The 26201-nt window shown below is 40.2% G+C and overlaps 1 protein-coding gene across 1 annotated transcript in view; it reads left to right on the top strand.

The window, feature by feature from the left end:
* DMD (dystrophin) overlaps positions 1 to 26201 on the top strand; it is a 1607686-nt gene that overhangs the window by 1309372 nt on the left and 272113 nt on the right. The window contains exon 55 of the mRNA XM_037050278.1: positions 13451 to 13640. Coding sequence (XP_036906173.1) covers positions 13451 to 13640 — 190 coding nt within the window. The remainder of the gene's footprint in view (positions 1 to 13450; positions 13641 to 26201) is intronic.

Below are 26201 nucleotides of genomic sequence, written 5' to 3'. Positions count from 1 at the left end.
ATTTGATAAGGGTTTAATCCAAAATGTATAAAGAACTTATAAAACAACACCAAAAAAACCACTCTAAATTTTAAAAAAGGCAAAGCATATGAATAGACACTTCTTAGAAGAGGACATACAGATGGTCAATACACATATGAAAAGATGGTCAATGTCACTAATCATCCAAGAAATGCAAAATTAAAAACACAATTGAGATATCACCTCACACCTTTCAGAATGGCCCATCAATAAATCAACTAAGACCTTGCTGGTGTAGCTCAGTGGATTGAGCACGAGCTTGTGAAGCAAAGGGTCACCAGTTCGATTCCCAGTCGGCACATGCCTGGGTTGCAGGCCAGGTCCCCAGTAGGGAACACATGAGAGGCAACCACACATTGATGTTTTTCTCCCACTTTTTCTCTTTCCCTTCCCCTCTCTCTAAAACTGAATAAATAAAATGTTTTTAAAAAAATAATAAATAAATCAACTAACAAGTGCTGGCGAGGATGTGGAGAAAAGGGATCCCTTCTGTACTGCTGGTGGGAATACAGACTGGTGCAGCCCCTGTGGAAAACTGTATGGAGCTTCCTCAAAAAATTAAAAATGGATCTGCCTTATGACTCAGTGTTTCTACCTCTGGGGGTATATTCGAGGAGACCTGACACACTGATTTGAAACAATATGTGCACCCCTATGTTCACTGCAGCATTATTTACAATAGCCAAGATTTGGAAGCAGCACAAGTGCCCATCCATATATGAGTGGGTAAAACAGCTATGGTACATTTATACCACGGAATACTACTCAGCCATAAAAAAGAAGGAAATCTTACTCTTTGCAACAGCATAGATGGACCTGGAGAGCATTGCGCTAAGTGGAATAAGCCAGTCAGAGAAAGTCAAGTACCACATGCTTTCACTCATATGTGGAATCTAATGGACAAACTGAACTAACAAGCAAAAATAGAAATAGAGCCATAGATACAGAGAACAGATAGACAGCTGTTAGATGGGAGAAGGTTAGGGGATCAGGTGGAAAACATAAAGGAAGTATCCCCCACCCCCCCAAAAACCATTCATAGACACAGACAACAGTATGGGGATTACTGGAGAGAAAGTGGGTGGGGGTGAGAGGAGTGAAAGAGAGTAAAGGGGGATGAATGGTGATGGAAGGAAACTTGGCTTGGGGTGGGTAACAGACACACAATACAATATACTGATGGTGCGTTGCAGAATTGCACACCTGAAACCTATATAATTTTAGTAATCAATGTCACCCTGATAAATGCAATGAAAATGGAAAAACAAAAAATTAAATATCACATAAAAAAAGGAACAAGAGACTGTGACCTTCTGACTCTTAGAACCTATTCCTGATTCATAGTAGTTTTGTTGATTTGCGTTGAATTTATCTAGTGCCTATTAAGTACCAGGAACAGAGAGATGCATCCTTGCTGTCAAGGCATTTACAATGAGTTGATGATGATAGTGCAGAAGGATATTATAGCAACTTTTTGTGAGCACTGTGTTCGTCAGTCAGAGGATTCCTGAGAGCACATGCAGCCCTCAGTTTCATTCCTTTTTATAAGTAGTTTCAATTGAGAAAAGAAACCATTACTCTATGACTATTCTTCATGAATTTGATTTCATAAAAGGCCATCGATGTATTTCAGGCATCTAGTTTTTTTTTAAATGCAGTCCCCCCAGTAATTAAAAGAAATGAGAAACTTTAAGTCTTTATTTTAATCACCAGTTTTAATTAGATCAAGCTATTTTTAATCTTACAAATCTTGTAAATCATACTGGAGCCATTAAAAAAAAGAGGTTCAAAACGAAAAGAACAATTCTTTTAAAATCTACCAAGCTTTAGCCATTTGGAAAGATTAATTTATTTCTTGGTTGGCCTTATAAAATGTGTTTGTTTTATGTTAAATTTATAGGAAAGAAACATATGAAGTGTTTGATTTTCCTGCTAGATACTCTATTTAGTGTAAAACATTTCTGAGAAGATATAGATTTCTAGATAATCTCTGTATCACCAGCAAACACTTATTTTTCCATTATAAGAAGGCCACAGTCATATATTCTGTAATTTTTTATTATTTTATTCCTGCCTGTAATGCCCTCTTTTTAAATGAAATCCTCAAGCCTACCTCAAGTCTAAAGTGCGCTATTCATTCAAAAAGATCTCTTAGCCCTGGCTGGTGTAGCTCAGTGGACTGAGTGTGGGCTGCGAACGGAGTGTCGCTGGTTCGATTCCCAGTCAAGGCACATGCCTGGGTTGTGAGCCAGGTCCCCAGTGGGGGGCACTCAAGAGGCAACCACACATTGATGTTTCTCTCCCACTCTTTCTTCTTCCCTTCCACTCTCTCTAAAAATAAAGAAATAAAATATATTTTTTAAAAAAGATCTCTTAGATGGCAGCTGAAGATGATAAACAAAAGAGTGATAATTTTTGTCTTCACTCACATACACACCATAATCCAATTCATGTAATAATCACAGAAAACAGAGAGCTTTGAGAATAGTGTATTAATAACCATGATATTTGCCTCATGGGGAGATTAGGAAGTCTGCCTTGAGAAGAAATGTCTTACAGTGGAGTACATTTGGTGTTTCAAGTTTTGCCACTTATTTCGGAAACTCGCCCATCTTATTTCAGAAACTCACCCATCCTCTCTAAAAGCCAAGTTTCTCATCTATAAAATGTTGATGATAATGAAAACCTGCCCCATTAACCTCATCAGTGTATCAAAGGAGGAGATATATGTGGAAGAGCTTGAAAACTGAGGAGTATTATTTTAGTGTAAAATACTATGCCAATAAATGTTGAATTTAAAGTATTCTCAAAAGTTTATGAACCACAAGAGAATAATGATTGAGGAATGTGGTAATAAAAGTGATGAATATTTATAGACCAGAACTTGAGGGTTCATATCAGGAATTAATAAAATTGTTCATATTTCCAAATTCCATTAATAGACCTCTACTGTAAGTTTCAGATCATCCGTTGATTATATATTTTCAGCCACTTCTTTCATTTTTTAAAAAAGGTTTTATGTATTTATCTTTCAAAAGAGGAAGGGAAGGAGAAAGACAGAGAGAAACATCAATGTGTGGTTGCCTCCCTCATGCCCATCACTGGGGACCTGGCCCGCAACCCAGGCACATGCCCTGACTGGGAATCGAACCAGTGACCCTTTGGTTCATAGGCCAGCACTCAATCCACTGAGCCACACCAGCCAGCGCATCCACTTCTTCCCTTTTAAAGGGAATCTGTTATGTATTTGTCTTTCGAACTTAAAAAGTTGAGCCAACCCACCTCACTGTCTTCTGAATATTGTGTATCAATATTTAACAATGTACTGTTCTGTTTTTCTCTAACTTATTGAGGATGGAATGCACATCTGTTTACACAGTCTTATGAGACACTCAAACGATGATCCTAGTTCATTTTTTCATTTGGTTTCTATACTAATTTCTTCAGAGAGAAGAAAGCTACTCAGTCTAGTTTATCAACATTAGGAAACATCTTTTATAGAGATTAACACTGGAAGGGACCAAAACCAACTTAAACACACACGTTATACAAATCATTGAGAATTTGTTTAGAGTAGAAATTGTGTCTAACTATAAGCCCAACCCATATCTAAGTTTTATTTATGTCAAAGGTGGCATAACTGCATTTTTCTAAAAAAAATTTTTACAGCCCTGGCTGGTGTAGCTCAGTGGATTGAGCATGGGCCTGCAAACCAAAGGATCACGGTTTGATTCCCAGTCAGGGCACATGCCTGGGTTGCAGGTCAGTTCCCAGCAGGGAACACACGAGAGGCAACCATACATTGATATTTCTCTCCCTCTCTCCTTCTCTTCCCTTCTAAAGATAAATAAATAATCATAATATTTTTTTACAAATCTCTAAATATCCATAATAATAATTTGAGTCTCTGTATATAAATCAAGCCAAATGTAATCATTTACTTCCAACATTGTTTTTAAACTTGCCCGGTTTAACAATGCAAAACTTTAGGTATTGTATCAATATAAAACATAAAATACACATCTTAGATTAAAGGAGAGCAATCTCTTTGTCAACAGTCCAGTTTGGGAATCTATGAGGTCTTCCCAGAAGGTATCCAGCCATGCACTATGAGAAACAGAAACATGTACTGAGGAAGATACAAGATACATGAAACATTGTACATAGGACGATGGTACTTCTGTCCTCTTCACAGTAGGCACCTTGGGACCTCACACAGTTCTCCTAATCACCACTAGCTGCCCCATTGTATTTTCCTACATCGAACTGATGGTCTGAAATCCCTACCTTTTCGAAGGAGATTTGAATTTTGGGAAAAGCCAGAAGTTACAGGGTGCCAAATCTAGGATGCAGGGGGACTGAGTCCTAGACGATTTGATGTTTGGCCAAAAAACTCTGTACAAGATGTGATGCATGAGCAGACACGTTGCAGTGATGAAGCTGCCAATAACCAATTGCCCATAGCTGCTGCTTTCTGAATCATCCAAATAGTTTCTGCACAGAAATGTTTAAGCCTCACAGAAAATTGGACACAGATTCGTTGCTGTACTCACTCAGTCATTGCAATGATGGCCACACTGTACATAGGATCACTCAACAGCGTCTACCGCCCCCACTGACTAGAACAGTGAAGTCGTCATTGTTCACACATGTGCAGTCCAGTCCACTCTCCTTGGTTGCCAGGTTACATCAATTTCACATAAACCATTCTCATTATAGTAACAATGGCTGGACTTTTTCCAAACAAACTATATATATATATATATATATATATATATATATATATATAGATATATAATATTTCCCCTATACATAATAGTTTGTACCTTTCTTTTATCATCTAGTTTTTCTGTGACATAGGATAGAAACACAAATCAAAGGAAATGCACAGTACAAATAATAGAAAATTTTCTTTTACTGCTGTCTCCCAATATTTTCTTTTCAGAAACATCTTCATGGTTTTAGGGAAAGTATTTAATTATGGTTGTTTCCCTAATGATATATGGTGCAAATCTCAATTTTAAAAATGTTTCTAGAGTAAAAAAAATGAAAGAGATGGGATGTGTATTTTTTTAATTTCTTACATAACTGATCATGCCTGTACTCAGTATCTAAAGGTAAGTCCAGGTGATCGATATTTTTGACCAAAATGTCTGTATCATTGAAGGCACTTTAAACAAATAGCTTCAAAGCTGTGCTTTATCTTTAAGGGACTAATCTGTTTTTCGTGCAAGTGTGTTGCTTCTGCACGTGTTAAAAAGTCATCCTGTGTTGTCTGGGGTGACGAGAGATGGGAATGAGTTTTCTGAGAACTAATCAGCAATACTTTGGGAACATTTAGGTCATGGTTTCCAATTAACTCTGGAGAGTTGGAGTACTTCAGTACCAGACCTCAAGAAGAGGGGATGAAAATCTTGTTAATTCCTATGTTGGTGAACAGCAAAGCAGCAAATTTGCGTTGAAAATGGATTTTTTTCTTTCGAAGTGAGGGCCAGCTAAGATCTTTCTGCAGTAGATAGAGCAGGAGACTGTTTTTTTGCAAGCGTGTGTTTCCTTGTGTGCGGGGTTTTATGTGTTTCAAAGACCCTGCTTATGGTCAAGTAACAAATAGGTTAATTTGCGGTCCGGAATGAAGACCAGGATTCTGTGGCATAGCTTCTCCTGCACTTTTGTCTTCCTTTTAGTACAACGAATATATCAAAAATGAGTGGAAACCAATATCTACCTTCAAAGTTAGGAAATTCCTCTTCTAGGAGGCAAGATTCGGGCTGTAATCCCAATTCTGCCCCTTCCTTGTGTGGCGCCCTGAGAAAGTCACTAGAGTTCTCTCAGAATCAGTCCCACCAAGAGCAAAACAAACCCAGTGATAACCTGGACCACGGGTCTAAAAGGTGTCTTATTTTTATGAAAAGCAATTCAATGAGGCAGCCTTTTAATGACCATCCTGCAGGGTGCTTTGAGTGAAAGCCGAGCTAGGTTGTCTCCATTTCCTTTGATAGGAAAAGGCCGAAAAAATGTTTAAACATAGATTTATTACCATATTTTTCGGACCATGAAACGCACCTAGGTTTTAGAGGAGGACAAGAGGCCAAAAAATTTTGAAGCAAAGAATGTAGTCAAATATTTAATAACATAAGTAACATAATATTCCACTAATGTAAATTTAACAACTCAACAGCAGCATTCACAACCATTATTCCTCCCAAATGGGGGGGGAGTGCGTCTTATAGTCCAGGGGGGGAAATCCTATACTTTTGAGGCAAATGGAGATCGAAGTTCATGAATACAGTGTGATACGTGAAATCAGATGAATTAAGGTCCTGATCACATCATCACTGTAGTGAAATGCTTACCTATGTGTCTCCTCCAACAGACTTAAATATCTTGAGTGCTAAAGTCCATGCCTCTTTGATTTTTGTGTCACTGTCACCAAGCTTAGATCCTGGCACCTACTACATATGGAAAAGATGCAGGGATGACTCAATGAATGGGATGTTCGTGAATGTGTGGAAATAAGAATGAGGTTCAGATTGAAAGGTCATCTGTGTAGAGGTTGAAGCCCTTGGGAACAAATGAAATATCCAGCTGGAAGGGTGCAAAGAAAACCAGACGCAGATTGTAGGTGGAAACAACTGGGAATGCCTTGTGAAGTGATGGCAGAGTATGTCCAAGTATGTTTTAAAACATTTCAAGAGCTATATGGCTGTTAGCTTTTAAAATGTATCTTCTTCCCTGGCTGGTGTAGCTCAGTGGATTGAGCGCGGGCCTGCAAACCACATGATCGCGGTTCGATTCTCAGTCAGGGCACATCCCTGGGTTGCAGGCCAGTTCCCGGCAGGGGACACACCAGAGGCAACCATACATTGATATTTCTCTTCCTCTCTCCTTCCCTTCTCCTCTAAAGATAAATAAATTAAATCTTTAAAAAATAAAATAAAATGTATCTTCTGTGCTCCAACCTCGAGCCTGTGTCTCTCACCCCGTGTCAATTAGAAGAACAGAGTTATTCCTTACGTCACAGTTCCATAACTGAGGAAGAAAGAGAACCATCCCCTCATTGCCACGGCCCTTCCATGCTCATATTTCTAAAGAAATGTTGCCCAAAACAGATAAACCTGAGGCAGGAAAGTTAGAACAGGGAACAAAGGCCTCCAGCTCTACCCCTCTCCTTTTCTGTCCTGGCTGGAACCTTACAGGTGTGACCTTCACTGACCATCTGTGCCCTGGCCTCCCTTCCCCAATGTTCTGTCATTGGGATGACTGAAAAGAAGTCACTATCTGGAGAGGAGAGACAAGGACAAGCAGCATAGACAGTCACCCCACCAGCTCAGAAGCAGAGGACCATCCTATCCCCAGCCCCACACCCATATTTAATAAAAACCTTCCACCCAGACCCCATTGGTGGTGTGTCCAGTTCTCTGAGTTGCCCACGCTCACTCTTTGTGGGCATTCTATCACTTCATTACTTTACTGTGCTTTGCTAAATCTTTCTGTCACTCTCTTGAATCCCTTCTTGTTCCTTGGCAGGGACCTACATTGGGCCGAGGCCTCCCTTTAGCCTCCCCTGGTGCCACCGGCGTCAAAGCCACAATCTCAGAGTTGTTTCTAGAAAGGCAGCTAATGGGATGCTAGCTGAAGCATGAGTGAAGGTTCTTGCTTAGATTCTTGCTTCTAATCACTGCAAATTCTTAATAGAATTGCTAGATCCTTCCTACTAACTGCTGTATAGCCATAAGTAATCAAGTAACAATATTAAGTTGTTTACCAAAGAATCAAAGTGTAGTTTCTCTACTAGCAAATTTGTACAGACTGTTGTGGTAGCAGAGAATTTAAACTTCAGGTTCACAAGGGTTCCCTGACTGGTGTTTGACATTGCTAGAAACCTTTTGTTCCTAAGTCCAGGTGCTGCTAAGGTTGCTCCTTATCTCCAAACTCATATTTAACAAACAAAAAGGGAGCAGAAACGGTCATCCTGTAATTCATCCCCTAACAATATCATAGGAAATGATAGTGGTTACAATGCAAATAAGCCAGGAAAGAAAGATTCAGAGTATTTTATTTGGTTAGCCTATGACAGTACCAGGGCCCGGATGAAAGTGTTATTTAGAAGAATGAGCGATGTGAAGTTTCCCCATTTGCCATAGAAACACCTGAGCGAAATAGCGTTCTATATCACGTTGAACTTTTTTCTCTTAAAAATATTCATTGTGTTGCTTTCTGTTTGATCATGCATATGTAATATAGAATATATATGTAATCCTGAAGAGCAAAATAATGTACTGAGATTGTTCATCTCCGTATCTAATAGTGGAATATTATGTATGCATGAATTAAGCTCTTCAGCTTCACCTGGGGAAGTAGTAAATCTCCCTTTCTCCTTCACATTTTATGTGTTAGGTTGATCCATACAAAACTGATGATAGTCAACTTAATAGAAAATCTGGAGTCTTAGATTTCTATTCAGGGATACTATCATTTGGGTGCGTGCGCACACACACGAGCATGAATGTCTAGTGACATGTCTGGGTATTATCTGATCGCCTCATTGATAATCAGTTCTTCAAAGGATCATTGAGATGCTGGAGACATCCCTTCTGCGGTTCTTTCCCCTTATACAGATTTGTCACTGGATGGGCACCTTCTTGGGTAGCTGCAGGGTTGTAGTAAGCTTTACCGCTCCAGCATTTTGCCCCCCGGTAGATTCCTACTTCTAACTGGTAATAATGCAACTCTCCATTGCCTATAAATCTCCTTAAAGGACAAGCAGGAGTGCAGTAGCTCTCCAGGCTCATTGCAGAGCGTGAGAACCCTCCATCTTCTGCCCTTTTGAGACTACTGTCTGTGCAAGTAGATGTACAAGGTCCGTCAGGAAAAAGTCCAGCCGTTGTTAATATAGCAACAATGGTCTGAGTGACACAGATGTAACCTGGCAACCGAGGAGAGTAGAGTGGAATGCACATGTGTGAACAGTGCCGACTTCACTGTACTAGTCAGTGAGGGTGATAGATGCCCCTGAGTGAGCATGTGTGCTGTGTGACTGTCACATTCAAAATGAGCAAGCAGAGCAATGAATCTGTGCCAAATTTTGTGTTAAGCTTAATCATTTCTCTATGGAAACTATTCAGATGATTCAGGAAAATGTGATGGGGCAGCTGATGGTGATCTGGAGAACTGTGTGAGGTCCCAGGGTGCTTACTTTCAGGAAAACTGAGGCGTCATTGTCCTATGTACAGTGTGTCCTGTATTTTGTATCTTCTTCAATAAGTGTCTCTATTTTTCATATTACATGGCTGGGTACCTTCTGGTCAGACCTCATATATTCATCCACATACACATCTTAGGCAAGTATAGTTTTAAAGCCTTAGTAGTGTGACAATTCAGCAGATCAGTTCCTAAGAAGGCAGGTTCTGAGAGAGTAATTAACATGCAGGAATTTTATTAGAGAGTGCTGTGAGGATGAACACCTATGAGGGGAAGAAAGGGAAGGAAACAGAATAGGGCAGAAGGGGAAGCTGAGCTTCAGTGCAGTTATAGCCACAACATTAATCAACCCTCCCCTCCCCTGTTATGTGCTCCCCTCCGGAGTTGTCCTGACTTGGAGTTACAGGACCGGGCTTTCATAACCCACACATTAACCAGTCATTGGCTACAACCTACCATATTTTTCAGACTTTAAGACTTACTTTCCTCCCTGCCCTCCCCCAAATTGGGGAGGAATGATGGTTGTTAATGCTGCTGTTGAGTTATGTTTACATTTACATTTGGTAAAATATTATGTTATTTATGTTACTGAATATTTTACCCCATTTTTTTCTTTGAAAAGTTTTTTCCTATTTTTCTCTAAAACCTAGGTGTGTTTTACAGTCTGAAAGATACGATACCTCCAACAACTTTCCCAGAAATTAGTGTAAAATGTACTTCAGTCCTGAAGAGGGCCTGGGCAGCCCAGCACAGCACGCACTGTACCAGTAGTTCAAGTTCGGTCTCCAGTGGCACCGCTTCTCCAGCTGCAGAGTACTCGTATATCAGAGTTAACCTGGAAGGCTTGCTGAAACCCAGCGTGCTGGACCCCACACTCAGAGTTTCTGGCTGAGCAGGTCTAGAGTAGAGCTTGAGAATTTGCACATCTAGTCAGTTCTCAGATGGTCCGCACGCTGCTGGTCTGTGGGCCTTGCTCTGAGAACCACTGCGCCACAATGCCCGTTCTTACATGCTGAGAATGCTAAGTGGTGCCCTTCTGGATAGAAAGAAAACCTTTTTTTGGTCAAAGATTTTATTTATAGATTTTGAGAGAGAATAGAAGGGAGGGAAAGAAACATTCATGTGTGAGATAAAGATCGACTGGTCGCTTCTTATACGGCTGGGACCAGGAAACTGGCCCCAGTAACCCAAGCATGTGCCCTGACTGGGAATCAAACTGGCAATCTTTTGGTTTGCAGGATGGCACTCAATCCACTGAGCCACACCAGCCAGAGCGAGAAAACCTTTTGATGTCACCATCCCCTTCCATACTTCATCAAATTCTCAGCTATTTTTGTACATTATAAAGCAGCAATTGCTGAGAACTGAAATCTGTTATATAAAAGCTGCTTAATAAATAGATGATACTTGTAAAGCATCACTATTTCTACTACATACTCAGTGTTACTTTTAACATTCAGCCAAATATTCTCCAGCGTTGATACTCTAGACAGGAATTTATAAAATAATCCATGTTTAAGATCTTTAGTTTTGTTCTAAGGCAGTTTTTTTTTATTCCTATTCGATTGTCATAAGTTCTGCATTTGTATTTATCACATAAGCCATTGAAAGCCTTGTAGTTCCAGAAAATTAAAAAGGATGAGGTACTTTCAGAGATTTTTCAAATGCACAAATATGGTGTCCAAGTACCCTTGACTCATTTCTAGTCTAGACCTGGCACAATTCAAATTTAGGAACTCAGCGCACACAGACTGATCTCAGGAGAAAGGATGGAGCCTTAAAACTCCCACACAAGCAGGAAAAACAATCTCCCCTCTGATCGAAGAGGCCTGTAAAGGAGCTCATTTGAAGAGATTTTCTGCTGTTGCTGCCACTGAATTTTTTAATGTATTTTCCAAATTAGAAAATATTCAGCCTGATGTTGTCAGTGTTTCAGCCCACGAGGGTATCGTTTAGGAAAATGGTGCCTTACTGTCCTGAAAGAGTTAGTGTTCTTCCCTAAGGATCCAATTTACAGAGCAGCAAACTCACTGGGTAGGATTTGGCTGGAAATCTCATTGTCTCGTTGGGACCCTTTCATGTGATTTATGTTCACTGGGTTTCACAAATAACTCAAAGTTATTTCCTGGTTACTTTCTCTGGAAGCAGAGGGTAAGTGGTGTTTCAAGTTTAAGGACAGGAGCGACGCTGCATCAGGCGCTGCTCATCATGAAGATGAAGCTGATACTAAAATGCACGGGGTCTCATTCTCTAAGCTTCGCTCTGCCACAAGCGAAGTCCGTCTTGTCCTTTCATTCGGGGTGAAAATTCCTAGCCCAAATCTGGGGCTGGAGGTGGAGTGAGTCTTCGTGATTTCTAATACGCGAGCCAACCTAGAAGACTAGCTTGAACTGGATGAAATCGCTACTTTTGTAGCCAGAAAATGCTCCAGTGTTAGCAGTTAACACCTGTTCGATGGCAACACGATTCCTGGTGCTGTCGCCGTGTTTCTGACTTTTGAAATAACACTGAATTAAAAGATCCATAAGCAACCCTTCAGATCTTCCTCCCTGCATCAGTGGCAGGCCCGAGGACTGGCGAAGCAGGCAGCCAGCAGTGCAGGGCGGCCCTTGCACTGCACAAGGTTTCACTGATTTCCCGAACCAGAGCGCCAACCCACCTTTCAGTGGTGCAGTATTCAAGTTTATTTAGGAGTTGATAAATAGCTTAGTGAAATGCTTCCTTTTCCCCAGTAGCTGCATCCTCATAAACCTATTCTACCCTCCACCAGTTAATGCAGACAGAAGATTTTTCTCCAGTACGGGCACGGAAACGGCACTGTAGAAGACTTGTATGCTCAGCAAAAACCTCAGCCATGATGAATAAACAGCTCTTCTGGGGGTGGGGGGTGGGGGGACTTTGCTGCCGCAGGCTCGGCAGGAGTTGTTTATTGCCAGCTTTGCACATCCCATGCTAAAGTTGCTGCTGAAATAAATTGCAATTTTGCATAATTATTGACAATCACATCTTAACAAGCAGTGTGTATCATATTCAAGTGTTCAATTTTTTTAATCCATTTTTAGCTTATGTTTAATCCCAGAAAGTGTTTGTGTAGTAGTGGAAGGCAAATACAGCATTTAAATACAGTACTAATTTCCTCGTTGCAGACAAAATTTACCTGAATCTTTTTAGATGGGACCGTTGCCGCCTAAGGCTATTTTCCCTCCCAAGATATTATTATGTAGATGTTCACTGCAGGCGTATGTGTGTGTATCCACAGTGCATGTATTATATATATGGTCAGGAAATATGGATATTAATTTAGATTTTTTGTGTGTCATTAGGGAGGTTGGTTCATCACTTGTGAAACAGGAAGTGAGACTATGGGATGTGCGCAGCGGGAACTAACAATTTGAACAACTGTAATGTATAACTATATAATGTGTGTGGCTTTACAGACATCACTATATTTTCATTCTCCTGACAGCAGTGTGTTTTACCATGAGAATTTAAGAAATCAGGTTCAGTAACTTTACCCTATCACATAGTTGGTAGTGAATATCAGGATTCGAACCCAGATCTGTCCAGTTTTTTGGCTCTACTATTTTCAATACACCTAAAATTTCCTTTTGTAAAATAATCTCAGTTGTGCAACAGGCAGCTAATGTAACAGAAAGCTAACAAAATAGTTAATGCTATTGGATTGTAATGAATACAATAGTAAGTGTTCCACAAAATAATATTCTGCACGATGCTTTCTCTGGAAGATTTATCTAGTTTTCTGCTTGTTAATCATTTTGTCCTCCTTTGCCCTCCAGTCCCCTTCTTTTGTCTTCCAGCATTGAACTTTCTATTCTAGCTGTACATTTTCTTGACTTCTTCTTGTCTATCCAATCCTGGTCTCCTGCCTCAAGTGATATCGAAGATCAGCATGGTGTAGGGATTTTCAGGGTTTTGCATGTAAAGATGAGCTTAAAGTTTTGTAGCATATTAAAATAAACTTTCAAAAAATAAAATCAGACACACTTTCCAAAGTCCAAATATACATGTGTATATATCAGAAGTGTGTGTATATGTGTGTATGAGCGTTTGCTCTTTTAGTTGTTGCTTTTAAGAGGAGCTTTAGCAACAGCTCACCTCTTTGTTCATAGATACAATTTAGTCCCTTTAGCCTTGCTCTTTTCATGGGGTTCTCTGGGTGCACGGGATATCTGAGGAGAATTGCATCTGCACATTTGTTCCTTTGCAGAGTGAATGAGCGAGAGGCTGCTCTGGAAGAGACGTACAGGTTACTACAACAGTTCCCCCTGGACCTCGAGAAGTTTCTTGCCTGGCTGACAGAAGCTGAAACCACTGCCAACGTCCTGCAGGATGCCACCCATAAAGAAAGGCTCCTGGAAGACTCCAAGGGAGTAAGAGAGCTGATGAAACAATGGCAAGTAAGTCGAGCATTTCTACCACTGTGCTCTTGCGAATCCACTCAAACAAGTCTCCATGTTTGTCCCTCTAAATGATACATGGGGGACACAATAGTCATATGGCCTGACTCCTTTAAGCACTTGGACAAGAAGGAGAGAGGCAGAGGGAGAGGGAAAAGCCACTTATTATCTCTTTTAACCGCCAATCTTCTAAATAGTACATGTCTTTAACCAGGAAAAACTTGCACATCAGACTAGAGCTTTGGTCAGGGAGAAGCTTTGCTCAGAGAAAGAAATTAGGGATTGGTTTATTAGATCGAAAAAGTTGCCATTGTTGAGTGTTTATTTACTATTTCACAGGGAAAGCATCTGTATGCATTGTCTATTTTATTTAGCGTTGCTAACTGAATCAGTTTCCCTTCATTACTTTCAAAATACGTTTTGAAATGCTAATCTGGCATTTTGTAGCTTTCTTCCTAACGTGATCTGTGAAAATAAAAAATGAGATGACTAAATTTGTCCTAGTTAATGATAATGCAATTTTCAGACAATTGTTTTTCCTAGAAACAAAAATTATTGCTATAAAATTTCATATGCAGAATCACTGAAACCAGACGCTGAGGGCAGCTCTGTTTAATGAAGCCTTGGTGAGAATCGTATTTTACACGTCAAGCTTATTCTCAGTACCTGATAGGATTTTCCTGAGCTATTATGGGATTGTTTTGTGTGTAGTTGGATTTTCTGGCTTGATATTAGAATTTTACCACTATGGCAAATAAAATTTGGAGTGTTAGAATAATACGATCAGTTTTGGGGACTAACTTCATTTGTTTCTTTGTTTCATATTTGGAAAACACGAGATGAGTGATCGTGCACCCTGGCTTGAAAAATAATTCCAAAATCAAATCATAATAAGCAAAGGCTTTTCCCCCCTCCTTCTTCTTCTTGTTCTTTTCTGTTTTGAAATGATATTTGATCTACGCTGCTGCTCTGATGCATAGACTGGATGACGATGGCAATGGATAGCTTCTTGAATTTCTTCTTCTGTCTTATCCTTCTGACTCCACTTGCCCCTCCACAGTATGCGTTGGGTTGGTCTGATCATTTGGGGGCAGTTTGTTGGAACGATGATGCCTCTTTTATCTTTGCAGATATAGATATCTCTCGTGGTTTCACAGTGTAAAAACAATGCAAAGTTACCCCTTTTTGGTCACTCTTATCTGAATGGTTAGAAAATGTGCTGCTGGAACTTATTTGACTTATGATATTTCACCCATAATATTTTCTCATTGTAAAGGCCCGTAACACCATCCTAGAAGCTTAGTCGATGCTATACAGATTCACATATTCTCACCAGCTATGGGAAAAAGTAAAACTCGAAGTGGAATTTTTAGCAGATTACTTGAAAAATAAAAAAATTATTCTGGTGACTCCGAGTAACTTTATAATAGGAATTTAATAAAATAGCCCTTAAATTAGTGAAAAAGACTGGTCCAGGGCAAAGCTACATCCATCTATCTCCTATACATTTCATATTTACATCTACAGTACTATATGATGAAAATTCACTTATAACTCTTAATCTTGAGAAACTGCAAAGATTCTGAATCATTAAAGAAAAAAAAAATTGCCCCGGCTGGTATAGCTCAGTGGATTGAGCACAGGCCTGTGAAGCAAAGGGTCGCTGGTTCGATTCCCAGTTGGGGCACATGCCTGGGTTGCAGACTGGGTCCCCAGTGGGAGACACATGGGAGGCAGCCACACATTGATGTTTCTTTCCCACTCTTTCTCCTTCCCGTCCCCTCTCTCTAAAAATAAATAATTAAAAATTTTTAAAATTTTTGCCTTGTTTTTCCTACATTGAAAGAATAGAGCCCTGGCTGGTGTAGCTCAGTGGATTGAGCGCAGGCTGTAAACCAAAAAGTCATGGTTCAATTCCCAGTCAGGGCACATGTCTGGGTTGTGGGCTGGGTCCCCAGTGGTGGGGGAACATGTGAGAGGCCACTGACTACACATTGGTGTTTCTCTTCCTCTCTTTCTCCTTTGCTTCCCCTCTCTCTAAAAATAAAAAATAAATTTAAAAAAGAAAGAATAGAGGATAAAGTACATTTTGTTTAGATATCTGATCTTTTTTTAATTTTAAAATATTTTTTCTTTTTAATATATTTTATTGATTATGCTATTACAGTTGTCCCATTTCCCCCCTTCATTCCCCTCCACCCTGAACATGCCCTCTGCCACCATTCCCTCCCTTTAGTTTATGTCCATGTGTCACAAGTTCTTTAGATTGTATATTTCCCATACTATGCTTGCCCTCCCCCCTGTATATTTTCTACCTACTATCTATGCTACTTATTCTCTGTACCTTCTCTCCCCTTCCCCTCCTCCCACTCCCCTGTTGCTAACCCTCCATGTGATCTCCATGTCTATGGTTCCACTCCTGATCTAGCTGTCCTCTTAGTTTGCTTTTGTTTTAGGTGTGGTTGTTAAGAACTGTGAGTTTGCTGTCCTTTCACTGTTCATATTTTTATCTTCTTTTTCTTAGATAAGTCCCTTTAATATTTCATATAATAAGGGCTTGATGATGATGAACTCCTTGAATTTGACCTTATCTGAGAAGTACTTTATCTGCCCTTTCATTCTAAATGAAAGCTTTGCTGGATAAAGCAATCTTGGCTGTAGGTCTTTGGATTTCATGACTTGGAATACTTCTTTCCAGCCCCTTCTTGCCTATAAGGTCTCTTTTGAGAAATCAGCTGACAGTCTGATGGGAACTCCTTTGTAGGTGACTGTCCTCTTATCTCTTACTGCTTCTAGGATTCCCTCCTGCATTTTAATCTTGGATAGTGTAATTGTGATGTGCCTTGGTGTGTTCCTCTTTGGATCCAACTTCTTTGGGACTCTCTGAGCTTCCTGGACATCCTGGAAGTCTATTTCCTTTGTCAGACTGGGGAAGTTCTCCTTTATTATTTGTTCAAATAAGTTTCCCACCTGTTGCTCTTCCCCTTCTGGTACCCCTATAATTCAGATGTTGGAAAGTTTAAAGATGTCCTGGAGGGACATCGCTTCATTTTTTTGAATTCTTGTTTCTTCATTCTTTTCTTTTTGGTCATTTTTTTTCTTCCTTCTTATCCACTCCCTTGATTTGAGTCCCAGTTTCCTTTCCATCACTTTTGGTTTCCTCTGCTTTTCCCTTCATTTCAATTAGTTTAGCCTTCATTTGTTCCTCTAATTTGTGACCAAGCTCAACCAGTTCTGTGAGCATCCTGATCACCAGTATTTTGAACTGTGCATCAGATAGGTTGACTATCTCTTGGTAACGTAGAAGTATTAGCTCTGGGGCTTTGAGCTATTCTTCTTGAGCCATAATGTTTTGGTCTGTTTGCACCTGTTCTGTATGAGGGACAGAGCCTTAGGTGTTTACCAGAGTGGGGCGACCCAGTTACTGGGTTGGGACGCTGGATGTAGGGCAGGGTCAGAGAGGGGCAATGGCGTTTGTTCCACTCTCTCTCAAATTTCAGTTCCCTCTGCTGCTTTCCGCAAGCAAACCAGGCCCCCCTGGTGCCAGCTCCCAGGTGTGTGGGTTTGTGCACCCCCCAGAACCCTGTGGGTCTCTCCAATGAACTCTCTATGAGCCTGGGAGCTTCTCCTGGCACCTTGACCCTGAAAGTTTTTCCAGTTGGCACTTTTAGGCTCTAATTGGCCGTCGCTGGGGTTCTAGCCTGTGAGGTCTGTCTCACTGCTCGCTCCTTGACCTGGTTTATCTGAGTGCGAATGTATGACCACGGTCAGCCAGCCATCTAGCGCCCCCACTGGGTCTGCCTGTTGCCACCCCATACCCGGGATCTGCCAACCATCTGTGCCTGGGTCAGTCTGGCCACTTTTTCCTACGCAACCCCACTCCACCAGCCACCCACTCCACCCCTCTTACTGGTCTGGCTGAATGGTTTGTTGTTGTTGGACTTCCATACAGTTCAATTTTCTGTGTTTTGGTTGCGTTTTTGTTACTAAAACTTTGTTGTCTTTATACTTGGTTGTGCGAGGAGGCACAGTGTTTCCACCTATGCCTCCATCTTGGCCGGAAGTCCTAATTTTTAAAATATTTTTATTTATTGATTTGAGAGACAGAGAAACATCGACCTGTTGTTCCACTTGTTTATGCATTCATTGGTTCATTCTTGTATGTGGCCTGACTGGGGATGGAACGTACAACCTTGGTGTATCAGGATGATGCTCTAACCAAGTGAACTACCTGACCAAGGGCTGATCTCTCTTTTAAATACTGTTGGAGATGATGCTGAGGAAATGTTCTAGGCTTATGCTATATTACTCATATTAAAAAGTATTTATTCTTAAAAGCTATATAAAACTTCCTTTAGAGCCCCTGAAAATCTTCAACATACAATTTCTCCCTTACTAAAGTAGGACTATGACTTCAGCATCATTTAAATACAGAAAATTTTCTCATTCCTTCTTAGTTAATACTGTCTTTTCTGTGAATTCCACTTGCCTCAGGTTGAAACTGCATTTTATGAATAGGAATGGCATTTATAGCCAGCTCTGATTTTTAAGGTAGATGGCTCAGTAATGGTCTTTTGATGAGACATTTGGAGGTATCATGATAAAAACTCTCAAGTACTGAAACTATTCATTATTGTTAATGGCACATTTCAACTGATGGAATTGAATCAAGATACTGGGGTTTACAAGCAACTAATGGAAATGCCAATTTTGAAAGTAAATAAAACCATGTATCTTAGGAGATTACATGCAATTTCTATATTGCAACTAAATGGAAACATTTGCTTTTTCCCCTCTGTAGACAATTTTTATTTTTATTTTTTTTCACATTCCTTTATTGTTGTTCAAGTATAGTTGTCTCCATTTCCCCTCCACTTCCCCCAACCCTGGCCATCCTCACTTCCCACCCTTGATCCTACCCAACTTTGGTGATGTCCATGTGTCCTTTATAGTTGTTCCTGAAAACCCTTCCCCCTTTCTGCCCATTATCCCCTCCCCCCTGGTCATGCCAGCCTGTTCTTTTTTTTTAATATATTTTATTGATTATGCTATTACAGTTGTCCCATTTTACACTCTCCTCCACCCTGCACACACCCCCCCCACCCACATTCTCCCCCTTTAGTTTATATCCATGGGTCATACATATAAGTTCTTTGGCTTCTACATTTCCTATACAATTCTTACCCGCTCCCTATCTATTTTCTATCTACCATTTATGCTACTTATTCTCTGTACCTTTTCCCCCTCTCTCCCCCTCCCCTGTTGCGAACCTCCATGTGATCTCCATTTCTGTGGTTCTGTGCCTGTTCTAGTTATTTGCTTAATTTGCTTTTGTTTTTTTTTAGGTGTGGTTGTTAATAACTGTGAGTTTGCTGTCCTTTCACTGTTCCTATTTTTACCTTCTTTTTCTTAGATAAGTCCCTTTCACATTTCATATAATAAGGGCTTGATGATGATGAACTCCTTGAATTTGACCTTATCTGAGAAGCACTTTATCTGTCTTTCCATTCTAAATGAAAGCTTTGCTGGATAGAGCAATCTTGGATGTAGGTCCTTGCCTTTCATGACTTGGAATACTTCTTTCCAGCACCTTCTTGCCTGTAAGGTCTCTTTTGAGAAATCAGCTGACAGTCTGATGGGAACTCCTTTGTAGGTGACTGTCCCCTTATCTCTTGCTGCTTCTAGGATTCTCTCCTTCATTTTTATCTTGGCTAATGTAATTATGATGGGCCTTGGTGTGTTCCTTCTTGGGTCCAACTTCTTTGGGACTCTGTGAGTGTCCTGGACTTCCTGGAAGTCTATTTCCTTTGCCAGATTGGGGAAGTTCTCCTTCATTATTTGTTCAAATAAGTTTTCAATGTGTTGCTCTTCCTCTTCTTCTGGTACCCCTATAATTCAGATGTTGGAATGTTTAAAGATGTTCTGGAGGTTCCTAAGCCTCTCCTCATTTTTTTGAATTCTTGTTTTTTCATTCTTGTCTGGTTGGATGTTTCTTTCTTTTTCTGGTCCACACTGTTGATTTGAGTCCCAATTTCCTTTCCATCACTATTGCTTCCCTATACATTTTCCTTTATTTCACTTAGCATAGCCTTCACTTTTTCATCTAATTTGTGACCAAATTCAACCAATTCTATGAGCATCCTGATCACCAGTGTTTTGAACTGTGCATCTGATAGGTTGGCTGTCTCTTTGTTGCTTAGTTGCATATTTTCTGGAGCTTTGATCTGTTCCTTCATTTGGGCCATTTTTTTTGTCTTGACACACCTGTTATGTAGTGAGGGGCAGAGCCTTAGGTGTTCACCAGGGTGGGCAACCCAATCTCTGAGTTGTGACTCTGTATGTGGGGGTGGGGTCCGAGAGGGAACAATGGTGCTTGCTCCACTCTGTCAGATCTCAGTCCCTTCTGCTGCTTCCCACAAGCAAAGTGGGCTCCCCTGGTGCTGATTCTCATGTGGGTGGGTTTGTGTACCTCATGGGACTTGGTGGATCTCTCCATTGAACTCTCCTAGGAGGGTGAGAGTTTCTCCTGCTGCCACCTCAACCTTCACAGGTCTTTTCAATCAGTGTTTTGAGGCTTTATTTCCCTGTGCTGGGACCCTGGGTTGTGTGGTCTGTTTTGTTCCCCAGTTGTTTATCCCAGTTTATCTACACGTGAATGTGGGACTACCGCTCCACCAGCTAACACCTTGCCCCTCCTACTGGTCTGGATGAATGTTTCTTTAACTCCTTGGTTGCGGGACTTCTATACAGTTCAATTTTCTGTCAGTTCTGGTTGTTTTTTGTTTTTAAATTGTTGTTGTCCTTCTTTTGGTTGTGCGAGGAGGCACAGTGCATCTACCCATGCCTCAATCTTCACCAAAGTCCCCCAGTTTCTTCTTAATTTCAGTGTCTCTAGTTCTGTTTTGCTTGCTTGTTTGTTTTGTTGATTAGGTTCCACTTATAGGTGAGATCATATGGTATTTGTCTTTCACTGCCTGGATTATTTCACTCAATTTTAAAATTTTGAACAAAAGGAATTTTCTATGATATGCAGAAAGAAAAAGTGTGTTAATGGTTTGCCTTTACACTTCATTGGAAGAAGTTGGGTACCATTGTTTGATTCTTGCTGTACAGGAATTTCCCTTTATCCACAGTTTCAGTTACCTACGGTGAGCTATGACCCAAAAATATTAAATGGAAAATTCCAGAAATAAACAAATCATAAGTTTTCTTGTGTGCCATTCTGAGTAGCATAATGAAATCTCATGCCATCCTGTTCCATTCCACCCAGAATGTGAATCGTCCCCATGTCCAGCATCTTCATGCTGTAGACACCCTTGCACGTTAGTTACTTAGTAGCCAGCTAGGTCATCAGATGGACTGTTGCAGTATCACAGGGCTTACGTTCAAGTCACCCTTTTTTTTTAAGATCTTATTTATTTATCTTTAGAGAGGAAGGGAAGGAGAGGAGGAGAGAAATATCAATGTATGGTTGCCTCTCGTGAGTTCCCTGCTGGGAACTGGCCTGCAACCCAGGCATGTGCCCTGACTGGGAATTGAACCGCAATCATGTGGTTCGCAGGCCTGAGCTCAATCCACTGAGCTACACCAGCCAGGGCTAGTCACTCTTATTTTATTTAATAATGGCCCCAAAGCACAAGAGTAGTCAGGCTAGCAATTGTGCTATGCCAAAGGGAAGCTGTCAAGTGCTTCCTTGGAGTGAAAAGTTAAGTACCGTACAATAAGATGTTTTGAGAGAGACCACATCCACATGACTTTTATTCTAGTCTGTTGCTGTAATTGTTCTCTTTTATTATTAGTTATTGTTGGTCATCTCTTACTGCGCCTAATCCCATAAGCTAAACTTTATCTTAGGCATGTATCTATAGAAAAAAAACATGATATATATAGGGATTGGTATTAACCATGGTTTCAGGCATCCACTGAAGGTCTTGGAACATATGCCTGTGCATGAGAGGGGAGTATTGTACAGCAAGAGTAGCTCTTACATATTAAAAAAGGCAACTCCCCATGCCTAGCCCGAGCAACAACTCTGCCAGTAGATCCCGATATATCTGTTCACCCAAAGCAGTGGCATTTGACTTTATATGATTGCTACTAACTGGAGACAGGGAGTGAAAACCTTCACAAAATGTTTTGGCCTGTGACTGTCAGTCAGCCGTTCTGTATACGGAGGCTCCAGCTCTCGCCAGACTACCTACCTCTCGCTGTTGTTGATCATCCACTCCATAGGATATTTGTTTCTCCCAGCCATACTGTAAGCACTTGTAGATTATGAAGCATATGCTTCCTTACTGGAATTAACCTCATTAATTCCACTCTGAAAGCCTTTAAAATTTCCTCCTTGAATTAGGAAAAAAAAATGTTAGTTACTTTCCTTACTAAAAGCAAGGCCATAATATCTGTTGTGGTACTTGAGGATAATGAGAGATTTCTTTTTTAAAGTATTGTTATTTCTTGAACAGGAATTTTAAAGCCAATATATTTTTATAAAGTAGCAACTATATAGAGCCGAGAGGTGATAGTGTGAGATTTTTTCATTGAAAATGTAGCCTTAAAATGAAGAACTATATTCATAATTGAGTCAGGTTCTTCCCAGGTCCAGAACATTCCCTACTCTGTGCCTCAAAGAACTGATAGAGATGGGCGTGGCCCCAAGCTTGGCCATAAAACTGTGGGTGACTGACTGAAAATAGGAAGACTGCATCTTTGCTAATGTTTCATGAGTTTCAGCAATCTTAACTTGTTCTCTAAGCACCCCTAAGAGATAAATGTAATAACAGCTTAAAGAAAAGGTGTGTGGGTATGGTATGTAGTGGGAGAGATGGTCATAAAGCTGGCCTAGTTAGGAATTTTTTTTCTCTGCAAGAGAAACTCTGGAGCCATTAATACTTGAGATTCCTTCCCCTGTGGTCTGGTTCACGTCTCAAGTCACATCTCTCAACTCCCTCCCTCCTCTGATTGCATTTGTTTTTCCCACGAATCCCCCAGACCCTCTTTCTCATTATAAAAATCCTCTTCTAGGAAATAAACCTATTCAGAAATACAAGTTTAAGAAGTTTTGGATTGTAGAGCAGAGTGCACCTGCAAATTCAGGTATCTTAGATTTCTCAGACATTTTCGAGCTTGAGGAAGTAGCTTCAGTGTTTCTTCCAAAAATTTTGGCCCACTGGATAATTCCAAAGGAAGAAAGAAGAATGCAGTGCTAGTACCACAGTTATTATCGTGAGTAAATGGAATTGTCACGTTTCTTGGGACATCTGAGAATAGAGAGGTACTCTGAGGATTCCAAACTTTAAGAAAAGGAAACCCCTTGCATATTCTTTTCTATTGCTTTAATTCGAATTGAGTTTTTTATGTATTTTTAAATCTGTATACTTTGATCAATAAAGAATATGAGAGTTAGTGTTTTTCTTTTGCCTAATGATGACTACCTACTATTTTAGATATTTGAAACTTCTGTATGTATTATTTTCCAAAGAACTTTAATCCATCATATCTTTATTAAGCCTCTGTTAGGTGCCTAGTGTGATGTTAGGGCTAGCGATGCAAGCATGTTTAGAGAGATGCTTTTCAGTCACAGTTCAGACAAAGGGCTAGCTTGTGTGATCAATCAGTGTCCAACCACATTTTTTAAATAAAAAGGAGTAAAATTAATAGAATAGAAAATAGAGTCCATCACTCTCTTAAGAATCAGCATTATCTTATGAAGCTTTATTTTCAATATCTTGTATATACGTGCATGTATGCGTACATGCACGTGTACCCACTGGATCACTATGTAAAATACATTCAAGAGACACTGTATTTGAACATGATTTCTGCCTTTGAAGTGCTCATATTCCTGAGGTGAAGATAGACATGCTGAGTATTGTAGTAGAGGGCTTGTCAGGGCCTAATAAAAACACAGGATGATTATTAAGGTAAGCCTGCCAGAGAGACCAGGAAACTCACCTAGAACTCTGTTTTTCAATCTTGCTCATACACTAGGGGAGCTTTTAAAAATGCTGATATCTGGCCTGACCTGTGTGGCTCAGTTAGTTGTGCAGCGTCCTGAAAAGCAAAAAAGGTCACCAGTTCAATTCCCAATCAGGACACATGCCGGGGTTGCGGGTTTGGTCCCCAGGTGGGGCGTGTGCAGAAGGCAGCGGATCAATGTTTCTCTCTCACATCAGTGTTTCTCCCCTCTCTTTCTTCCTCCATTCCCCTCTCTCTAAAAAAAAGTTAATAATAATAATTATTATATCCGGCCCGTGATTCTCATGGGCAGCCAAGGTGGAGAACCTCTAGAGAAAGTCCGAAGAACGCGAGGAGTATGGAAGGTACGCTGAGTTCAAACCAGAATTTTTGGCAAAGGAAACAGCATGGCCAAAGCCCCGGACAGTATGGCAGTTTGGGAATCTGAAGGGTCTGTTCGGCTGAGCTGGGAAAGATCAGCTGGGGTAAATGATGCGGACAGATAGCACGGTATGATAGAGAGAACGTGAGCCTTGTGGGCAGAAAGACGACTTATTGTGCCACTTGTGGCCTGACCTCTAGATCTCCATTATATTCTTCCATGCAGTGAATTCAACACTTCCCAGGATTTGGGGAGGAGTAAGTCATAGGGTAACATGTAAAATGCCCACCAGAGGGGCAGAGTGGTGGGCTCAACGGGCTCAGTGTCTCTGAGCTTCTGTCTTTCCCTCTCTCTTGCCACCTATCTTTAATAAGAGTTTGGACTGTACATGTAGTCTGTGGGAAGTCAGCCTAGTTCTTAAGGAAATGGAATAACCACACTTCACATTATTGAAAAACCACTCTGGTAACTGTGAGGAGAATGAATTAGGATTTAGACCTGTCCAGGAATAATAGTTAGAAAGTTATTTCTGGTCCTTTGCCCATTTTTAAATTGGACTGTTTGGGCCCTGGCTGGTGTAGCTCAGTGGGTTGAGTGCGGGCCAGTGAAGCAAGGTTTGATTCCCAGTCTGGGCACATGCCTGGGGTGCAGGCCAGGTCCCTAGTGGAGGACACATGCAAGGCAACCACACATTGATGTTTCTCTCTCTCTCTTTCTCCCTCCCTTCCGCTCTCTTTAAAATAAATAAATAAAATATTTAAAAAAGAATTTGGCTTGTTTGGGGGTTTTCCTTTCTTTTTTTGTGGTATTGACTTTTATAAGTTCTTTATAAATTTTGGATACGAACCCCTTATCAGAGGGATTGGCGAATATGTTCTTCCATGCAGTGAACTGTCTTTTCATTTTACTGATGGTTTCCATTGCTGTGCAAACACTTTTGTTTGATATAGTCCTGTTCATTTATTTTTTCTTTTCAATCCCTTGCCCAAGATGGTATATCAGAAACAGTATTGCTACAAGAAACGTTTGAGATTTTACCACCTGTGTTTTCTTCTAGAGTTTTAAAAAATATTTTATTGATTATGCTATTCCAGTTCTAGAGTTTTTATGTTTTTGTGTCTAACATTTAAGTCTTTAATCTACTTTGAGTTTATTCTTGTGCATGGTGTAAGAAGGTGGTCTAGTTTCCACCTTGCACATATCTGCCCAATGTTTCCAACATCATTTATTGAACAGGCTCTCTTTAAGCCCCTGTGTGTACATTTTTGCCCCTTTTGTCAAATATTAATTGTCTATGATCTGGATTCTGTTTTCTGTTTGGTTACTGTGGACTTGTAGCACAGGCTGAGATCAGGTAGCATGGTTCCTCCAACTTGGTTCTTTTTTCTCAAGATTACTGTGGCTATTTGGGGGTCTCTTGTGTTCTATACAAATTTTGGAATGTGTGTTCCAGTCCTGGGAAATATGCCATTGGTATCTTGATAGAAATTGAGTTGAATCTGTAGATTGCTTTGGATAACATGAACATTTTAATGATGTTAATTCTCCTTGTCCATGAAAATGGTATATGCTTCCACTTATTTGTATCTTTTTTCATTTCTTTCTTTGGCCTCTTATAATTTTCCAAGTGTAGGTCTTTTACATCCTTGGTTAAATTTATTCTTGGTATATATTTTGGGGTGCAATTATAAATGGGATTTCTCCTAGTTTCTCTTTCTGAGAGTTCATTTTTGGTGTATAAAAATTTCTGGGTATTTATTTTGTGTCCCGATCTTCACCGAATTCATTTAATAGTTCTAGCAGTTTTTTTGTTGGAATCTTTAGAGTTCTCCATGTACAGGATCATGACATCTGGAAATAATGACTGTTTTACTTCTTTCTTTCCAATTTGGATGTCTTTCATTGCTTGTTGTCTCATTCCTCTGGCTAGGATTTCCAGTATGATGTTGAATTTAGAGTGGTGAAAACAGGCAACCCTGTCTTGTTTCCAGTCTTAAGGGAAATGCTTTTAGTTTTTGCCTGTTGAGTATGATGTTAGCTATGGGTTTGTTATATATGGCCTTTATTATGTTGAGGTATGTTCTCTCTATTCCCGCTTTGTTGAAAGTTTTTTTTTAAGATTTTATTTATTTGTTTATCTTTAGAGGGGAAGGAGAGAGGGAGAGAAACATCAATGTATGGTTGCCTTTCATGCATCCCCTGCTGGGAGTTGGCCTTCAGGG

Source organism: Sturnira hondurensis, unplaced genomic scaffold, assembly GCF_014824575.4.
Source record: "Sturnira hondurensis isolate 20B ecotype Veracruz unplaced genomic scaffold, ASM1482457v3 Scaffold0006693, whole genome shotgun sequence".
In the NCBI taxonomy this organism is placed as follows: domain Eukaryota; kingdom Metazoa; phylum Chordata; class Mammalia; order Chiroptera; family Phyllostomidae; genus Sturnira; species Sturnira hondurensis.
The sequence above is the reverse complement of the archived record's forward strand: the minus strand, read 5'-3'. Positions and strand labels throughout refer to the sequence as shown.